This window comes from Leucoraja erinacea, chromosome 2, assembly GCF_028641065.1.
Source record: "Leucoraja erinacea ecotype New England chromosome 2, Leri_hhj_1, whole genome shotgun sequence".
NCBI lineage: Eukaryota > Metazoa > Chordata > Chondrichthyes > Rajiformes > Rajidae > Leucoraja > Leucoraja erinaceus.
The window spans coordinates 27038602-27059423 of record NC_073378.1 but is presented as its reverse complement, the minus strand read 5'-3'; the positions used below and the strand labels follow the sequence as shown (position 1 = coordinate 27059423).

The 20822-nt window shown below is 49.7% G+C and overlaps 1 protein-coding gene across 1 annotated transcript in view; it reads left to right on the top strand.

Moving 5' to 3' along the window:
* The first annotated feature begins 17778 nt into the window (after positions 1–17778).
* pxdc1b (PX domain containing 1b) overlaps positions 17779–20822 on the top strand; it is a 35150-nt gene continuing 32106 nt past the window's right edge. Inside the window, exon 1 of the mRNA XM_055653659.1 lies at positions 17779–18128. Coding sequence (XP_055509634.1) covers positions 17879–18128 — 250 coding nt within the window. The 5' untranslated portion in view covers positions 17779–17878. The remainder of the gene's footprint in view (positions 18129–20822) is intronic.

Here is a 20822-nt window from a genome sequence, read left to right as displayed (position 1 = left end):
TCCAAAACCTGTCCTATCCATGTACCTGTCAAAACCCTTCTTCAGACTGATTCAGGGTGTGTGGGGGGCGGGAAGAAGAAAGGAAGAGGAGGAGCCAGAGAGCTAAGGGAGAGCTGGGAAGGGGAGGAGACAGCAAGGGCTACCGGAAATTGGAGAAGTCAATGTTCAAGCCGCTGGGGTGCAGACTGCCCAAGCGGAATATGAGGTGCTGCTCCTCCAATTTCCGGTGCTGCTCACTCTGGCCAAGAAGGATTTCGGCCCGAAACGTTGCCTATTTCCTTCGCTCCATAGATGCTGCTGCACCCGCTGAGTTTCTCCAGCACTTTTGTCTACCTTCGATTTTCCAGCATCTGCAGTTCCTTCTTGAACATGTACCTGTCCAAATGTCTTTTAAATGCTGTTATAGTCCCAGCCTCAACTACCTCCTCTGGCAGCTCGTTACATATCCCCACCACCCTCTGTGTGAAAAAATAGCCCCTCAGGTTCCTATCTTTTGCCCCCTCACCTTAAAACGATGTCCTCTATTTCTTGATTCCCCTACTCTGGGTAAAAGACTGTGTGTAACTATAACAGCATTTTAAAGACACTTCGACAAGGACGGATATGAAGGGTTGAGAGGAATCTGGGCAAGAAGCAAGCAAACATGACATAGGAGCAGAATTAGGCCATTCGGCCCATCAAGTGTGCATTCATGGCTGATCTATCTCTCCCTCCCAACCCCATTCTCCTGCCTTCTCCCCATAACCTCTGACACCCGTACTAATCAAAAATCTATCAATATCCACCTTAAAAATACCCACTGACTTGGCCTCCACAGCAATGAATTCAATGACACAGCAATGACACCACCCTCTGACTAAAGAAATTCCTCCTCATCTCTTTTCTAGAGGTACGTCCTTTTATTCCGTGGCTGTGACCTCTAGTCCTAGACTCTCCCACTAGTGGAAACATCCTGTCCACATCCACTCTATCCAAGCCTTTCACTAATCGGTAAGTTTCAATGGGGTGTCCCCTCATCCTACTAAACTCCACGATGAACCACCAGGTGGCGCCACCAATGGCTGCCTCGCCAACAGTCTGTCTGTCCCTTCCTTGTGTTTTTTTAATATGTGTTAAATGTGTGTTTTCAGTGTTCTTTAGCTTGGTTTATGTGGGGGAACTTTTTTAAATCTCTTACCTCGACGGTGATGTGCTTTTTTTCCCCCATATCGTGTCTCCGTCCGCACTGCGGCCTAACATTGGCGGCCTTTGCTGGAGGCCGACTTCGGGAACTCCAACCGCGGGAGACTGTAGGACTTTGACATTGCGGAGCTCGCGGTCCTTGGTTGGAGGCCGACTTCGGGAGCTCCAAGCCACGGGGGCTTCGACCGCCCCGAGGCGGGGGCTTCGATCACTGACTGCGGATGGTTCGACTCCCCTGACCGTGGGAGAAAAAATAGACAATAGACAAAAGACAATAGGTGCAGTAGGCCGTTCAGCCCTTCAAGACAGCACCACCATTCAATGTGATCATGGCTGATCATCCCCAATCAGTACCCCGTTCCTGCCTTCTCCCCATATACCCTGACTCCGCTATCTTTAAGAGCCCTATCTAGCTCTCTCTTGAAAGCATCCAGAGAACCTGCCTCCACCGCCTTCTGAGGCAGAGAATTCCACAGACTCGCCACTCTCTGTGAGAAAAAGCGTTTCCTCGTCTCCGTTCTAACAAAGAGGAAGAAGTTTGGACATTATTGCCTTCCACCATAGTGAGGAATGTGGGGAATCCACTGTGGTGGAATGTTTATGTTAACCTTTACGTAGTTGTGTGTCTTGTTGCTTTTTTTAGTATGGCTGTATGGTAATTTGCCTATCACTGTACCTTAATTAGTGCACGTGACAATAAGCTCACCTTTGACCCTTTGAACCTTTGAGTACAGGCCCAGTGGAGTCAAACGCTCATCATTCCTGCAGGTATTGAGTTCCGCCAACATTTTATGCTTCGCTGAAGAAATATTAGTTGTTGTTTACGGAGAGAGGGTTGAGGTCTCCAGTTCAGTGAAGGTCTGGCTCGGGGCAGGCCAGTTGTTCTCGTGTCGGGAGAAGGAGTGGAAGGAAGCAGTGGCTGAGGAAGTTTCAAATTAAATGTAAAGATTTATATTATAGAACAGTCCTTCCCACAATGATCAGTGCAGCGTAGGTTTACAAGGTTAATTCCCTGGGATGGCGGGACTGTCATATGCTGAGACAATGGAGCAGCTGGGCTTGTATACTGTGGAGTTTAGAAGGATCTTATTGAAACATATAAGATTATTAAGGGTTTGGACACGCAGGAAACATGTTCACGATGTTGGGGGAGTCCAGAACCAAGGGCCACACAGTTTAAGAATAAGGGGTAAGCCATTTGAAACGGAGACGAGGAAACACTTTTTCTCACAGAGAGTGGTGAGTCTGTGGAATTCTCTGCCTCAGAGGGCGGTGGAGGCCGGTTCTCTGGATGCTTTCAACAGAGAGCTAGATAGGGCTCATAAAGATAGCGGAGTCAGGGGATATGGGGAGAAGGCAGGAACGGGGTACTGATTGGGGATGATCAGCCATGATCACATTGAATGGCGGAGCTGGCTCGAAGGGCCAAATGGCCTACCCCTTTTTCTCTTGAAAGTATCCAGAGAACCAAAGGTTAGTTTATTGTCACGTGCACTAATTAAGGTACAGTGATATGCAAATTACCATACAGCCATACTAAAAAATGCAACAAGACACACAACTACATAAAGGTTAACAGAAACATCCACCACAGTGGATTCCCCACATTTTCCACTATTTTTAAGAGCCCTATCTAGCTCTCTCTTGAAAGTATCCAGATAACCGGCCTCCACCGCCCTCTGAGGCAGAGAATTCCACAGACTCACCACTCTCTGTGAGAAAAAGTGTTTCCTCGTCGAGATAAATGTGTGTCTGGCGCTGAGAGGCAGCAACTCTACAGGGCCTGTCCTACGGGCGTTATTTGCGCGTCATTTATGCGCCATCATTTATGTGTTAAGTCGCACGATGCGCGCGTTGTGCCACGCACGTGATGACATACGCAGTGACGCGCGGTTACGTGCGGCGCTCCAGGATTTTGGGACGTACAAAATTTTCACGCGCCGTCTGCGTGACGCGTGAATGGCGCCCAAGTGGGACTGACCCTTACAACTGCGCCATCAGGGACATCCCGCAAGGCTTTGTGTTTATTTCGTTTCACTCTTATCGCGTGCAGCGACTCAGCCATTACTTGCAAACCACTTCCTTTTGGTTCTTTATCATCATGCAGACTGAGGGCGGATTCCCTCGTCTCTGTTCCACCGCTCAGTGTGATGTTGACCAGTTTAAATGTTGCCAGACTCCACAGTCTTGCACAGCCCAGTGAACCTCCCATCCCTTCCCTTATCAGGAATCTAACTTTGTCCAGTTTAAGTTAGTTTAGTTTAAGGTCATAAGGAATAGAATTAGGCCATTCAGCCCATCATGTCTGATCAATCTCTTCATCTCCTAACCCCATTCTCCTATCTTCCCATAGCCTCTGACACATGTACTAACATTTTTTAGGTGCAGGAATAGGCCATTCGGCCCTTCGAGCCAACACCGCCATTCAATGTGATCATGGCTGATCATCCCCAACAGTACCCCGTTCCTGCCTTCTCCCCATATCCCCTGACTCCGCTATTTTTAAGAGCCCTATCTAGCTCTCTCTTGAAAGTATGGGGGAGTCCAGAACCAGAGGCCACAGTTTAAGAATAAAGGGTAAGCCATTTAGAATGGAGACGAGGAAACACTTTTTCTCACAGAGAGTTGTGAGTCTGTGGAATTCTCTGCCTCAGAGGGCGGTGGAGGCTGGTTCTCTGGATGCTTTCAAGAGAGAGTTAGATAGGGCTCTTAAAGATAGCGGAGTTGGGGGATATGGGGAGAAGGCTGGAACGGGGTACTGATTGGGGATGATCAGCCATGATCACATTGAATGGCGGTGCTGGCTCGAAGGGCCGAATGGCCTACTCCTGCACCTGCACCTATTGTCTATTGTCTATTGTCACTCCAGCATTTGGTGTCTAAAGGCAGTGGTTGGTCAGTGGTTGTTTCACCTCTGGGAGTGTGCGTCAGCAGCACATCTGGCCTTGAGACCCAGGCAAACACAATACATTGATCGCCACTTCGATTTATGCCAGAGAATCACATCGTCATCATGAAAGAAGCCTTTTGTGTTCATGACTTAACGTTTCAAATTATGTATTCGGTGGGGAATACATTGTGTCTGCAAAGGGAATTTCATACGTGCAGCAAAGTCTGGCAGGAGGTACTGGCGAGACACACTTTAGCAAGAGGCTCCACAATCCATCTCCTTCCTCAGTTAGGGTTGCCAACCGTCCCGTATTAGCTGGGACATCCCGTATATGGGGCTACATTGGTTTGTCCCGTACGGGACCGCCCTTGTCCCGTATTTAACTGCTAGTACCCGGGTCGAGCGCCCCGCCTCACCCGTCCCCGACGTAGTGCAGCCCAAAGATCCTACAGCGAGCAAGATAGATCACTCGATGAAAAAGACGTAGTGCGGTCATGGGCAGATTCATGGGTAATTTTCGCTCCCATTTCCGTAACCGGCTTCCGTCTCCGCGCCAAAGATCCCGTAGTCGATTACGGAAACATCCTCGTGAAAATCTTCTCCTCGTTTTCAGAATTTTAATTTACTAACACAAACTGTTCCCCCGCAACGTTGATTACACTGCGAGTCAGGTCGGGTCGGGTCTGCTTACGGAAATGGATGAAAAAAAAGGCCCACGTTCAGCTCCGTTGCGTACTACACGTCAGCCCATTGCATTTAGCAGGAGTGGTCTATCTTGCTCCACTATAGGATCTTTGGTGCAGCCCATGGAGTGCAGCAGCAGCAGCAGCAGCAGAGCCTCGCCCGTGGCCCTGTCGGTCGGTCGGCAGCCCGGCCAGCTGTCCGACCTTTGGACCTTCGCTTACCTCCGCCACCACCACCGCCCCTCCTTCTCACGGCCGATCATTGGTTCATGAGTTGGACGGGGCGCGTGATGTCGCGCGGGCCAAAACTCCTCAGCTGGCCCCGCCGGCTGGGCTTTGTGTACAGTCCAGCACCCGGGGCCAACTCATCATTCACCCAGACACGGCCGAGTCGGTCAGCGAATTGCCGTCGGGAATTTGTCCCGTATTTTGACCTTTTGTTCCTTATTTGGGAGTGAGAACGTTGGCGACCCGATTCTTGAGAGCCCAGGAAATCCAGCCACACTCCTCAGCTGGCTGATCATCCCCAATCAGTTCCCCGTTCCTGCCTTCTCCCCATATCTCCTGACTCCGCTATTTTTAAGAGCCCTATCTAGCTCTCTCTTGAAAGCATCCAGAGAACCTGCCTCCACCGCCATCTATTCACATATTTAGTTAATAGTATTGTACATTTTATTAATATTATTGTAAATTGCAGCTCAATAAAATGGCGTCATGTCATACCCATGTCATACTACACTTTTTTCGCAGAGTGGGGCATCTTGCCCTGCTCTATAATCTTTGGTACACGTGACAATAAACTCACCTTTGACCCTTTGAACCTTTGAGTACAGGCCCAGTGGAGTCAAACGCTCATCATTCCTGCAGGTATTGAGTTCCGCCAACATTTTGTGCTTTGCTGAAGAAATATTAGTTGTTGTTTACGGAGAGAGGGTTGAGGTCTCCTGTTCAGTGAAGGTCTGGCTCGGGGCAGGCCAGTTGTTCTCGTGTCGGGAGAAGGAGTGGAAGGAAGCAGTGGCTGAGGAAGTTTCAAATTAAATGTAAAGATTGATATTTTAGAACAGTCCTTCCCACAATAATGAGAGCAGCGTAGGTTTACAAGGTTAATTCCCGGGATGGCGGGACTATCATATGCTGAGAGAACGGAACAGCTGGGCTTGTACACTCTGGAGTTTACAAGGATGAGATGGTATCTTATTGAAACATATGAGATTGTTAAGGACTTGGACATGCTTGAGGCAGGAAACATGTTCCCGATGTTGGGGGAGTCCAGAGCCAAGGGCCACAGTTTAAGAATAAGGGATAAGCCATTTAGAACGGAGACGAGGAAACACTTTTTCACACAGAGAGTGGTGAGTCTGCGGAAATTCTCTGCCTCAGTGGGCGGTGGAGGCCGGTTCTCTGGATGCTTTCAAGAGAGAACTAGATAGGGCTCATAAAGATAGCGGAGTTAGGGGATATGGGGAGAAGGCAGGAACGGGGTACTGATTGAGGATGATCAGCCATGATCACATTGAATGGCGGCGCTGGCTCTTCGCGCGCCGTCTGCGTGACGCGTGAATGGCGCCCAAGTGGGACAGGCCTTTACCACTGCGCCATCAAGGACATCCCGCAAGGCAATGTGTTTATTTCGTTTCACTCTTATCGCATGCAGCGACTCAGCCATTACTTGCAAACCACTTCCTTTTGGTTCTTTATCATCATGCAGACTGAGGGCGGATTCCCTCGTCTCTGTTCCACCGCTCAGTGCGATGTTGACCAGTTTAAATGCTGCCTGACTCCACAGTCTTGCACAGCCCAGTGAACCTCCCATCCTTTCCCTTATCAGGAATCTAACTTTGTCTCACTAATTAGTTTAGTTTAAGGTCATAAGGTCATAAGGTCATAATGAATAGGAGTAGAATTAGGCCATTCAGCCCATCATGTCTGATCAATCTCTCCATCTCCTAACCCCATTCTCCTGTCTTCTCCCCATAGCCTCTGACACACGTACTAATATTTTTTAGGTGCAGGAATAGGCCATTCGGCCCTTCGAGCCAGCACCGCCATTCAATGTGATCATGGCTGATCTTCCCCAATAAGTACCACGTTTCTGCCTTCTCCCCATATCCTCTGACTCCGCTATCTTTAAGAGCCCTGTCTAGCTCTCTCTTGAAAGCATCCAGAGAACCTGCCTCCACCGCCCTCTGAGGCAGAGAATTCTACAGACTCACAACTCTCTGTGAGAGAAAGTGTTTCCTCATCTCCGTTCTATCAATCTATCTATCTCTGCCATAAAAATATCCACTGGCATTCTCCACCGCCTTCTGTGGCAAAGAATTCCAAAGATTCACCACCCTCTGGCTGAAGAAATGTCTCCTCATCTCCATCCTAAAAGAACGTCCTTTAAATCTGAGGCCGTGACCTCTGGTCCTAGACTCTCCCACTAATGGAAACATAATCTCCACATCCACTCTATCCAGGCCTTTCACTAGTCTGTATGTTACAATGAGGTTCCCCCCCTCATCCTTCTAAACCCCAGTGAGTACAGGCCCAGTGCCGACAAACCATGGCCGTCCAAAGGGGGGGGGTGCGGAGGGTGTTCAGAAAACATATAAGATTGTTAAGGGCTTGGACACGCTAGAGGCAGGAAACACGTTCCCAATGTTGGGGGAGTCCAGGACCAGGGGCCACAGTTTAAGAATAAGGGGTAAGCCATTTAGAATGGTGTCGAGGAAACACTTTTTCTCACAGAGAGTTGTGAGTCTGTAGAATTCTCTGCCTCAGAGGGCGGTGGAGGCCGGTTCTCTGGATGCTTTCAAGAGAGAGCTAGATAGGTCTCTTAAAAATAGCGGAGTCAGGGGATATGGGGAGAAGGCAGGAACGGGGTACTGATTGGGGATGATCAGCCATGATCACATTGAATGGCGGTGCTGGCTCGAAGGGCCGAATGGCCTACTCCTGCACCTATTGTCTATTGTCTATTGTCACTCCAGCATTTGGTGTCTAAAGGCAGTGGTTGGTCAGTGGTTGTTTCACCTCTGGGAGTGTGCGTCAGCTGCACATCTGGCCTTGAGACCCAGGCAAACACAATACATTGATCGCCACTTCGATTTATGCCAGAGAATCACATCGTCATCATGAAAGAAGCCTTTTGTGTTCATGACTTAACGTTTCAAATTATGTATTCGGTGGGGAATACATTGTGTCTGCAAAGGGAATTTTATACGTGCAGCAAAGTCTGGCAGGAGGCACTGGCAAGACACACTTTAGCAAGAGGCTCCACAATCCATCTCCTTCCTCAGCTAGTGTTGCCAACCGTCCCGTATTAGCCGGGACATCCCATATATGGGGCTACATTGGTTTGTCCTGTACGGGACCGCCCTTGTCCCGTATTTGACAGCTACTGCCTGGGTCGAGGGCCCCGCATCACCCGTCCCCGACGTAGTGCAGCCCAAAAGTCATACAGTGAGCAAGATAGACCACTCAATGAAAAAGACGTAGTGCGGTCATGGGCAGATCCATGGGTAATTTTCGGTCCCATTTCCGTAACCGGCTTCCGTCTCCACGCCAAAGATCTCATAGTGGAGCAAAGATAACTAGCGCGGAGACGGAAGCCGGTTACGGAAACATCTTCGTAAAAATCTTCTCCTCGTTTTCAGAATTATAATTTACTAGACTAAGTGGGTCCCAGCATTACACGGGAGGGCTGGTCACCAATGCAATATTTCACCTCTCCACCAATTCCAATATTGCACGCCAGTGGTGGGGGAGGGGGGAGGGCTTTCTGTTACGCTAGTATGGGTGTTGTGGGCCGAATGGATTCTTGGGCTGACAGCCAACTGTTGCCATGATTTAAAAAGCTAAGCCAATGCAAACAAATTGGCTGCAGCCACCCGACAACCAAAATTCATTTTGTGAACACAAACTTTCTAAAAAGGCGAGGCAAACAATTGGGCTGCAGCCACTTTACAGCCGCATCAAGGAGACTCACCGTGGAGTAGACGTGCGTTCAGTGTTATTCGCAGCTTAGAGAGCCGCGACCCTCTCGCTTCCTGGGTCTGGCAGAGTCTGGGTGAGGGACTACACTTCCGGGTATTTTAGTCCCTCCCCCTGCCGCCAGCGGGGGCAGCAGAGAGAATGATGAATTAAAAAAAAATATTAATATCTCTCTGATTTTTCATTGATGGGAAAAATCCTCTGGTCCCGGAAAGTGGAGAGGGGCTCTGAGTGAGGTGGCCAAAAATGACGGGCATAGGCGGCGGCGTTGTCTCGGAAATCGCAGCACAATGGGCCAAAAGCGGCCAAGATCAGACTTTTAGTAACATAGATTAACACAAACTGTTCCCCCACAACGTTGATTACACTGCGAGTCGGGTCGGGTGGGGTCTGGTTACGGAAATGGATGAAAATAAGGCCCACGTTCCGCTCCGTTGCGTACCACATGTCAGCCCATTGCATTTAGCAGGAGTGGTCAATCTTGCTCCGCTATAGGATCTTTGGTGCAGCCAATGGAGTGCAGCAGCAGCAGCAGCGCCTCGCCCGTGGCCCCGTCAGTCGGCAGCCCGGCCAGCTGTCCGATCTTCGGACCTTCGCCTACCGCCACCACCACCCCTCCTTCTAATGGACGATCATCGGTTCATGAGTTAGACGGGGCGCCGGACATTGCCCCCGGGCCAAACTCCTCAGCTGGCTCCGCCGGCTGGGCTTTGTGTACAGTCCAGCACCCGGGGCCAACTCTTCATTAACCCAGTCAGCCACGGCCGAGTTGGTCAACGAATTGCCGTCGGGGAATTTGTCCCGTATTTTGACCTTTTGTCCCTTATTTGGGAGTGAGAACGTTGGCGACCCGATTCTTGAGAGACCCAGGAAATCCAGCTCGTCTCCAGAGATTTGTGTGTGTGTGTGTGTGTGTGTGTGTATACATGATCAATATATGTGCGTATTGGGGAGTGTGTGTATATATGCACACATTGTGTCGGAAGGAACGGCAGATGCTGGTTTAAATCGAAGATAGACACAAAATGCTGGAGTAACTCAGTGGGCCAGGCAGCATCTCTGGAGAGAAGAATTGGGTGACGTTTCGGGTTCTTCAGTGATCAGTACACACACACTGAACACTCTCTCGTTTGTTATATTGTTCACAGTGCACTATGTTTACATATTCTGTCGTGCTGCTGCAGCAAGTAAAAATGTCGCTGTTCTATCTGGGACATATGAAAATAAAACACTCTTGACTCTTACAAAATTTAGACTTAAGAGGTACAGCACGGAAAAAGGCCCTTCGGCCCACCTCGTCTGCGCCGACCACCGACCGTATAGACCAGCGATCACCCCGTGCACTAGCACTATCCCCTACACACAGGGGAGAAATTACAACCTTTACCCAAGCCAATTAACCTACAAACCTGTAGAAAATAGGTGCAGGAGTAGGCCATTCGGCCCTTCGAGCCTGCACCGCCATTCAATGTGATCATGGCTGATCATCCAACTCAGTATCCTGTACCAGCCTTCTCATACCCACTGATCCCTTTAGCCACAAGGGCCACATCTAACTCCCTCTTAAATATAGCCAATGAACTGGCCCCAACTACCTTCTGCGGCAGAGAATTCCAGAGATTCACCACTCTCTGTGTGAAAAATGTTTTCCTCATCTTGGTCCTAAAAGATTTCCCCCTTATCCTTAAACTGTGACCCTTGTCCTGGACTTCCCCAACATCGGGAACAATCTTCCTGCATCTAGCCTGTCCAACCCCTTAAGAATTTTGTACATTTCTATAAGATCCCCCCCTCAACCTTCTAAATTCTAGCGAGTACAAACCGAGTCTATCCAGTCTTTCTTCATATGAACGTCCTGACATCCCAGGAATCAGTCTGGTGAACCTTCTCTGTACTCCCTCTATGGCAAGAATGTCTTTCCTCAGATTAGGAGACCAAAACTGTACGCAATACTCCAGGTGTGGTCTCACCAAGACCCTGTACAACTGCAGTAGAACCTCCCTGCTCCTATACTCAAATCCTTTTGCTATGAAGCTTTTGCTATGAGAGAGGTAGAATCATGTATAGTCTTCCCTGGATAGCACGCAAACAACAGCGGTTCACTGTACCTCGGTACACGTGCCAATAATCAACGTAAAACTAAATAGGAACACAATCGTACTCATTTTAGAGTAGTCCACGGGCGGCACGGTGGCGCAGCGGTAGAGTTGCCGCCTCACAGCGCCAGAGACCCAGGTTCGATCCTGACTACGGGTGCCGTCTGTACACAGTTTGTACGCCTTCTCTCCGTGACCTGCGTGGGTTTTCTCCGGATGCTCCGGTTTCCGACCACACTCCAAAGACGTGCAGGTTTGTAGGTTAATTGGTTCCAGCAAAAATTGTAAATTGTCCCCAGTGTGTGTAGGATATTGTTAGTGTGCGGGTGATCGCTGGTCGGCACGGACTCGGTGGGCCGAAGGGCCTGTTTCCGCACTGTATCTCGAAGGTGTAACGTAAATTCAGTCATTATCACTTCAGCTAGTGTTTGTTTGTGTAAATCAATGTGAGTATAGACACCAAATGCTGGAGTAACTCAGCGGGACAGGCAACATCTCTGGAGAGAAGGACAATAGACAATAGATGCAGGAGTAGGCCATTCGGCCCTTCGAGCCAGCACCGCCATTCAATGTGATCATGGCTGATCATCCCCAATCAGTACCCCGTTTCTGCCTTCTCCCCATATCCCCTGACTCCGCTATTTTTAAGAGCCCTATCTAGCTCTCTCTTGAAAGCATCCAGAGAAACTACCTCCACCGCCCTCTGAGGCAGAGAATTCCACAGACTCACCACTCTCTGTGAGAAAAAGTGTTTCCTCATCTCTGTTCTAAATGGCTTACTCCTTATTCATATAAACTGTGGCCCCTGGTTCTGGACTCCCCCAACATCGGGATCATGTTTCCTGCCTCTTGCGTGTCCAAGCCCTTAACAATCATATATGTTTCAATGAGATACCCTCTCATCCTTCTAAACTCCAGAGTGTACAAGCCCAGCCTCTCCATTCTCTCAGCATATGACTGTCCCGCCATCCCGGGAATTAACCTTGTAAACCTACGCTGCACTCCCTCAATAGCAAGAATGTCCTTCCTCAAATTAGGGAACCAAAACTGCACACAATACTCCAGGTGTGGGCTCACTAGAGCTCTGTACAACTGCAGAAGGATCTCTTTGCTCCTATATTTGTTTCCTCTTGTTATAAAGGAGAGAAGGAACGGGTGACGTTTTGGGTCGAGACCCTTCTTCAGACTCAATAAGTGAATGTACTTTCACTAGAGTGCCCCTTGCTTCCTGCAGCATGGCTGACAATGGGCCCTGTGTCTGTTATCACCAAGTCTACAAGCAGGGGTTTGTCAAATCCAATGACATAAGTGAGTGTTGGCTGGCCTGAGTTAAACAAAGAACACGTTCTTCCAATCTGGCAACTTCCAATCGGACTGTCGTTCTGAGTGTTAAAGATCAGAAATCACCACTGCCTCATAATGTGTAATCATTAACAGGCCACGGCATTCGACAATAAAACGCTCCTGGCACAAGTAACACCATAAAGTGCTGGAGTAACTCAGCGGGTCAGGCAGCATCTGTGGGGAACATGGATAGGTGACGTTTCACAGAGTGCAGGAGTAACTCAGCGGGTCAGGCAGCATCTGTGGAGAACATGGATAGGTGACGTTTCACAGAGTGCTGGAGTAACTCAGCGGGTCAGGCAACATCTGTGGGGAACATGGATAGGTGACGTTTCACAGAGTGCTGGAGTAACTCAGCGGGTCAGGCAGCATCTGTGGAGAACATGGATAGGTGACGTTTCCGGTCGAGACCCTTCTTCCGACGGATGCTTCCCTGAATGTTTTTCTCTGACCACTCTGCACATCAAATGTTTGATATTTGCTGAAATTGTTTAATCCATCAATAAATTATTTAAAAATGATCGAGTCCAAGGGAGAACAAAGGGCATCACGGTGGCGCAGCGGTAGAGTTGCTGCCTCACGGCGCCAGAGACCCGGGTTCCATCCTGACTACGGGTGCTGTCTGTACGCAGTTTGTACATTATCCCCGTGACCTGCGTGGGTTTTCTCCGGGTGCTCCGGTTTCCTCCCACGCTCCAAAGACGTACAGGTCTATAGGTTAATTGGCTTGGCATGAATGAAAATTGTCTCTAGTGTGTGCAGGATATTCTTAATGCGCGGGGATTACTAGTCGGTGTGGACTCAGTGGGCCGAAGGGCCTGTTTCCGTGCTGTGTCTCTAAACTAAACTAAGACCCAGTCTGGGGGAACTGCCAAGATCGAAGAGCAACCATCTGAACGATATTGAATACTTTTGTAACTTTGTACAAAGTGACATTGAATGGCGGTGCTGGCTTGAAGGGCCGAATGGCCTACTCCTGCACCTATTGTCTATTGTCTATTGTCTACGTGGTGACTTTTCACAAGCTTTGTGTATTGCGGGCAAAACAAAGAAGGTCACTGTACCAAGGACATGTGTCAATAAAGTTTCTTCATACACGGGCCTGTACTTGCTGGTTTAGAAGGATGACGGGGAAGACCTCATTGACACATACAGAATAGTGAAAGGCTTGGATAGAGTGGATGTGGAGAGGATATTTCCACTAGTGGGAGAGTCTAGGACTCAGAATTAAAGGACCTACCTTTAGAAAGGAGATGATGAGGTGAACCTGCGGAATTCTAGTACGGGTGTCGGGGGTTATGGGGAGAAGGCAGGAGAATGGGGTTAGGAGGGAGAGATAGATTAAATGGCGGAATAGACTTCTTTGGGCTGAATGGCCTGATTCTGCCGTCACTTATGAGCATAACATCCCCGTAAATGCAAATGCGCACAGATAAAATATATTACATTTTTAAAAATCAATATATTGAAAACTACAATATTCGTGCCAAAATAAACACTGGGTCTTCAATGCAATCAAAGACGGTTCATAGTTGAGGATAGTGTTGCGCAGTGTTTAATAGCCTGATGGCTGTCGGGAAGAAGCTGCTCCTGAACCTGGATGTTACAGTTTTCCGGCTCCTGTACCTTCTTCAGATTCAGATTCAAACTTTATTGTCATTGTCAGTGTACAGTACAGAGACAACGAAATGCAGTTAGCATCTCACCTAGAAGAGCGACAAAGAATATGAACAATAAATAAATATATATTACGTGCATTCAGTCATAGTAGTGCAATTATTTTTTTTCCTGGTCGAAGGAGTGTAACAGCCGCAGGGAAGAAGCTGTTCCTGGACCTGCTGGTTCGGCAACAGAAAGACCTGTAGCGTCTCCCGGATGGTAGGAGGGTAAACAGTCCATGGTTGGGGTGAGAGCAGTCCTTGGCGATGCTGAGCGCCCTTCGCAGACAACGCTTGCTTTGGACAGACTCAATGGAAGGGAGCGAGGAACCAGTGATGCGTTGGGCAATTTTCACCACCCTCTGCAGTGCTTTCCGGTCGGAGACAGAGCAGTCGCCATACCATACTGTGATACAGTTGGTAAGGATGCTCTCGATGGTGCAGCGGTAGAAGTTCACCAGAATCTGAGGAGACCTCTTCCCGAAGGCAGGGATAAGATGAGTGCCTGGCCAGGGTGGTGTGGGTCTCTGATGATGATGCTGGCTGCCTTTTTGAGGCAGCGACTCCTGTAGATCCCTTCGATGGTGGGGAGGTCAGTACCTGCGATGGACCGGGCAGAGGCAACTCTCTATCCAGTTTGCTAAATCTTCCTGGACTCTATGTGATCTAACCTACCTGAGCAGCCTGCTATGTGGAACCTTATCCAAGGCCTTGCTGACGTCCATATAGATCTCACTGAATCCCTTATCAAAGGTTCAATGGTTCTTGCCAAAGGTCTGTAACTCGGATTAGATTGCGTGCACAGCTCTGGGTCGAACAGGTTCAATGATCAGACTCTGTGGGCAGTACACCTCCGTACTTGAATATGGACATTGCCCTATTGAACAGCAACACACAGCCACGAGGCAAGCAGTGATTCAGTGCCTACAACACCCTTGCTCTGTCCCACCCACCAGCTCACATCATAAGGTTCATCAGCAATAGGAGCAGAATTAGGCCATTCGGCCCATCAAGTCTACTCTGCCATTCAATCATGGCCGGTCTATCTCTCTCCTCCTAACCCCATTCTCCTGCCTTCACCCCATAACCTCTGACACCCGCACTAATCAAGAATCTATTTATCTCTGCCTTAAAAATATCCACTGACTTGGCCTTGACTTGGCCGCCTTCTGTGGCAATGAATTCCACAGATATACCACCCTCTGACTACTTAAATCTTATTGTGTATTGTGTGTTCTTTTTAAGTGTATCGCTGCTGGCAAATTCATTTCACTGCACCTTCGGGTGTATGTGACGAATAAAATTGACTTCGACTTTTGACTTTGGGAGAGGTGGGGAAATGGACAAAGCCTGGCAAGTGATAGGTGGAGGTAGACACAAAATGCTGGAGTAACTCAACGGGTGAGGCAGCATCTCTGGAGAGAAGGAACGGGTGATGTTTCAGGTCTCGACCCGAAACGTCACCCATTCCTTCTCTCCAGAGATGCTGCCTCACCCGCTGAGTTACTCCAGCATTTTGTGTCTACCTTCGATTTTATCCAGCACCTGCAGTTCTTTCTCACACAAGTGATAGGTGGTTACAGGTTTCATTGGCAGATGGATGGGCAAAGGCTAGATATTTTTAGTTTAGTTTAACGATACGGGGTGGAGACAAGCCCATCGGCCCACCGAGTCCGTGCCGAAATTAGTCGGAAAACTAGGATGGGGGGAGGGAGGAGGGGGGGGGGGGGGGGGGGGGGGGGGGGGTGAATGATGAATAAGTTTATTGGCCAAGTTATTCACATACAAGGAATTTGCCTTGGTACTCCGCCCGCAAGTGACAACATGACATACAGTAACAGTTAGGAATGACACATAAAACAATAAACATTAATAGTGAAACATTAATAATGAGGGTAGAGGAGAGGAGGGGAGATGAGATGGGGGGAAGGGAGATGAGAGGAAGGGAGGGGAGTGGAGAGGAGGGGGATGAGATGAGAGGAGATGAGGTTACGTGGTTAGAGAATTCAATATTCATAGGAAGGGAGTCTGAAGAAGGGTCTCGATCCAAAACGACACCCATTAATTCTCTGCAGAGATGCTGACTGTCCCGAGTTACCCCAGCTTTTTGTGTCGATCTTCAATGTTCATACCGATGGGGTGTAAGCTGCCCAAGTGTCTTTACGCTGACTGGTTAACACCGAAACAAAAGCTTTTCACTGTACCTCGGTCCACGTGACAATAAACTAAACTCAGGAACTCATGTGTGACGTGCAAGAATTCAAGGCAAGAATTCATTCCTGGGCACGGACTTGCTGCATTTCCCAATGTGTGAACTGTGCCTGGGCTTTCCAATACATTCTCTCTCTCTCTGTCTGTCGCTCTGTGGGGCTGTTATCTGGCATTGGCTCCATGTCCCACTCCAGGGAAACACACACACACACACACAAGGAGATTCTTCCCCTCCTTCCCGGCCTGGACAACATGAGGAGAGAGGGGAGGGAGAGAGGGAAAGAGAGGTGAGGAGGAGAGGAGGGAAGGGGAGAGGAGGGGAAGGGAGAGGAGGGGAGAGGAGGGGAGAGGAAAGGAGGGGAAGGGAGATGAGATGAGGGGAGAGGAGAGGAGATGAGATGGGGAAGGGGGATGAGAGGAGGGGAGGGGAGGGGAGGGGAGAGTAGAGGAGATGAGTGGAGATGGAAAGATGAGGGGAAGGGAGAGGGAGATGAGATGAGATGAGAGAGGGGGGGGAGTGGATGGGAGATGAGATGAGTGAGAGATGAGATGAGGGGAGAGGAGGGGGAGAGGAAAGGAGGGGAGGGGAGGGGAAGGGAGATAAGATGAGGGGAGGGGAGAGGAGGGGAGAGTAGAGGAGAGGGGGAAAGGAGGGAGAGGGGAGTGGAGAGGGAGAGGAGAGGAGATGAGGGGGGGGAGGGGAGATGAGATGAGATGAGATGAGAGAGTGGAGGAGAGGGGAGATGGAGAGGAGGGGAGATGATGGGGGAGGGAGGGGGGGAGGGGGACGGCGCTGAGGGCGGGTCGGAGGGGGGTCGGGTCGGGGGAGGGGGCGGGGAGGGGATTGTGATGAGGGATCAGTCCCCGGGAGTGGGTTGGACGCGCCGCGACGGGAGTGGCTGAGTCTGGTCTCCCCGCAGCCGGGTGGAGAGAGACAGAGAGAGACAGAGAGCGACAGGGAGAGACAGAGAGCGAGAGGAAAGTTTGGGAAAGTGTAAGAACGGGAGAGAGAGAGGATCAACGTGGCAGAGAAGTGGGGAGAGGGAGAGATAGAGAGAGAGAGAGGATCTTGAAGCGAGTGCGAGTAGAGAGAGAGAAGGGTCGGGTGGAGTGAGTGAGGGAGGGAGGGAGAGTGGGTTTGGCCGGGTCAGTGTGAGTTTGAACGGTGTGAGTGTGAACCGTTGTGTGTGTGTGTGAGCTGATGCGGGTGTGAGTGTGTGCGGGTGTGAGTGTGTGCGAGCGGGTGAGTGTGTGCGGGTGTGAGTGAGCGGGTGAGTGTGTGAGCTGGCGCGAGTGTGAGCAGGTGTGAGCTGGCACGGGTGTGAGTGTGAGCTGGTGTGAGCAGGTGAGTGTGTGCTGGGTGTGACTGCAGGTGTGAGTGTGAGCGGGTGTGAGCGTAAGCGTGAGCGTGTGGGCGATTGACGGGTGTGAGTGAGTGTGAGCGGGTGTGAGTGTGAGCGGGCGTGAGTGTGAGCGGGTGTGTGTGAGTGTGAGCAGGTGAGCAGGTGTGAGTGTGAGCTGGCACGAGTGTGAGCAGGTGTGAGCTGGCACGGGTGAGCTGGTGTGAGTGTGAGCTGTGCACGAGTGTGAGCAGGCGTGAGTGTGAGCGGGTGTGTGTGAGTGTGAGCAGGTGAGAGTGTGTGCTGGGTGTGACTGTGCAGGTGTGAGCTGACGTGAGTGTGAGCGTGTGTGAGTGTGAGCGTGTGTGTGTGTGAGTGTGTGAGCGTGTGTGTGTGTGAGCGTGAGCGGGTGTGTGTGAGCGTGAGCGGGTGTGAGCGTGAGCGGGTGTGAGCGTGAGCGGGTGTGAGTGTGAGCGGGTGTGATGCGGGCTGGCCCATGGCCTCGGCGGTGTTTGAAGGGCGCTCGCTGGTGAACATGTACGTGCGGGGCGTGTGGGTGAACGGGCTGCGGCGGATGTCGGTGTGCGGGGCCGAGCGCGACTTCGTGCAGATCCGCAGCGAGTGGTCGAACCGCAACGTGCTCTACCTGCTCCGCACCGTCGCGCAACTCACCCACTTGGCCCGCCGCCTCTGTCATGCCCTGCCCGGGGAGCGGGACCACGCCGACAAGCGCTCACTCCGGCAAGGTCAGTACCCCGCTGCGCTACCTCCTCCCCGTTCTGCCTTGGTATCAATATTGCTATCAGTAATCGTATCAATATTGTATATGTATTGGTACCAGTGTTGGTATGGGTGCAGTTATCAACATTGGTGGCTGTATTGGTATTGGTATCGATATTGTATCAATATCCTTGTCTGTATTAGTATTGGTATCGATATCAGTATCAATATCCGTATTGACTTGACTTGACTATTGGTATCAATATTGCTATCAGTATCGTATCTGTATTGTATAGGTATTGGTACCAGTGTTGGTATGGGTACGGATGCTGTTATCAATATTGGTTTCTGTGTTAGTATTGGTATAGATCAGTATCAATATCCGTATCAATATTGCTATCGGTATGGGTATCTCTATTGGAATCGCTATTGGAATCAGCAGTAGTGTTGGAGTTAGTGTCGGCGTTGGTATCGGTATGGTTGTTGTTATCAATATTGATATTGGTTTATCACTTGCACTGCGAGAGAGAATTGCTTTTGTTTGCTTGCTACCCGGTGAAATCAAATCACACCATACATGATGGTGCTGGATCGAAGGGCCGAATGGCCTACTCCTACTCCTCTTAGGCCCCCTTCGGTCACGGTCAATATAATAGTGTCTAAGCGTCACGACCCACGTGTGTTATTCAAAACCATTGATTCTGTTTTAAATGCCCCACAGCCTGTCTGCTTGGAAGCATCGTCCGAATTGTGCAATGACTTCCTGCACTTGTTTATCAATAAGGTTGTTTCTATAAGGGCTCTCATCTCAGCTCCTGCCTCTGACCCCTCTGTTCCGGCCCCATGCCTGGTGGCATTCGATAAGTTTGTGCCTCTGACATTGTCGGGTCTAGAGGATGTGGTTAGCCATATCAAGCCGTCGGGTTCCCCTTGTGATGCTGTCCCTCCTCTTCTTTTTAAAGAGGTTTTCCCGAGTATAGGGCAGTCGGTCCTCGCCATCATAAACAGTAGCTTGTGTTCTGGGGTTGTCCCCATAAATTTTAAACATGCAGTAGTGCAACCACTACTTAAGAAACCAGGCCTGGATCAAACTGTTCTGGCCAATTTTAGGCCGATCTCCAAGCTGCCATTTATTTCTAAGATCATGGAGAAAGTAGTTTATGCTCAGCTGAAACTCTTCCTGGACGAGCACAATATTCGGGAGGTTTTCCAGTCTGGATTCAAGGCTATGCATAGCACAGAGTCGGCTCTGCTAAGGGTCTTCAACGACATCCTCCTGGCAAACGACTCTGGTAATTATGTGGTTCTTGTCTTGCTGGACCTTCGATCTTGCTGGACCTATCTGCCGCCTTCGATACAGTGGACCATGGAATTTTAATTTCCCGATTACAGCACCAAGTGGGCATTTGTGGCAGTGCCCTGGGATGGTTCAGGTCCTATCTGGCAGACAGAACCAAGCGTGTAAGCCTTGCTGGCTTTGAATCCTCCTCCGCTCCCTTGGCATATGGGGTTCCACAGGGCTCAGTTTTAGGGCCCCTGCTCTTCTCTCTATACCTACTTCCTCTGGGCTCAATTTTAAGAAGGCATGGCATCTCCTTTCACTTTTACGCAGATGATAGCCAGTTATATATGCCACTCAGGAAAGAAGACGACTATTCTCTAAAATCACTTCTGTCTTGTCTTGAGGACATTAAGTCCTGGGTGGCCTTAAACTTTCTGGGACTTAATGAAGAGAAGACAGAGGTGATTTTGTTTGGCCCCAATGGCTGCCGTGAACCTCCCTTTGTTGACTTGGGTCCACTGGCATTGTCCGTAAAGCCAACCGCTTTAAACCTGGGTTTTAGGATGGACGGTGATTTTAAACTAGATAAACAAATAGACGCAGTGGTTAAGTCCAGCTTCTTTCACCTAAGAAAGCTGGCAAAGGTGAAGCCCATTCTCGAGCGGCAGCATTTTGAAACAGTAATCCATGCCTTTATTACATCTAGGCTGGATTACTGTAACGCACTCTACTCTGGAGTCGCACGAGCTTCATTGGCTCGTCTCCAGCTTGTTCAAAATGCTGCCGCTCGCCTCTTGACCGGAACTCGAAAGAGGGAGCACATTACCCCAATTTTGGCCTCCCTTCACTGGCTCCCAGTGCACTTTCGAGTTCATTTCAAAATTCTTTTATTTGTTTTTAAAATCGTTGAATGGACTCGCCCCGCCTTACCTCTCTGAGCTGCTCCACCCATACGCTCCTGCCCGGTGCCTCAGGTCAGCTGATCAGCTGCTCCTTGAGGTACCAAGGTCTAAGCGGAAGCTCAGAGGGGATAGAGCCTTTTCTGTTGCTGCCCCGGCACTCTGGAACACCTTGCCGTTGCACATCAGACAGGCCCCCTCACTGTCCATCTTCAAATCCACCCTAAAAACTCATTTTTATTCTTTGGCTTTCGACACTGGCTGAGACATTGCTCCTGTTCTTAGTGCTTTTAATGTCTTTTAATTTTTAGTGTGTTTTTTATAGTCCTTCGTTTTACGGTTTTATGGTTTGTAATAGCCTTTTGTCCATGAATTCTCATGTACAGCACTTTGTGGCAACTGCAGTTGTTTAAAGTGCTTTATAAATAAAGTTATTATTATTATTATTATTATTATGGCTGACCATGGGTTGGAGGGCGCCTGTGCATGACTTTGTTTAACGTGGGGAGACTGGTGCACAGACAGCCACCCCACGGTCC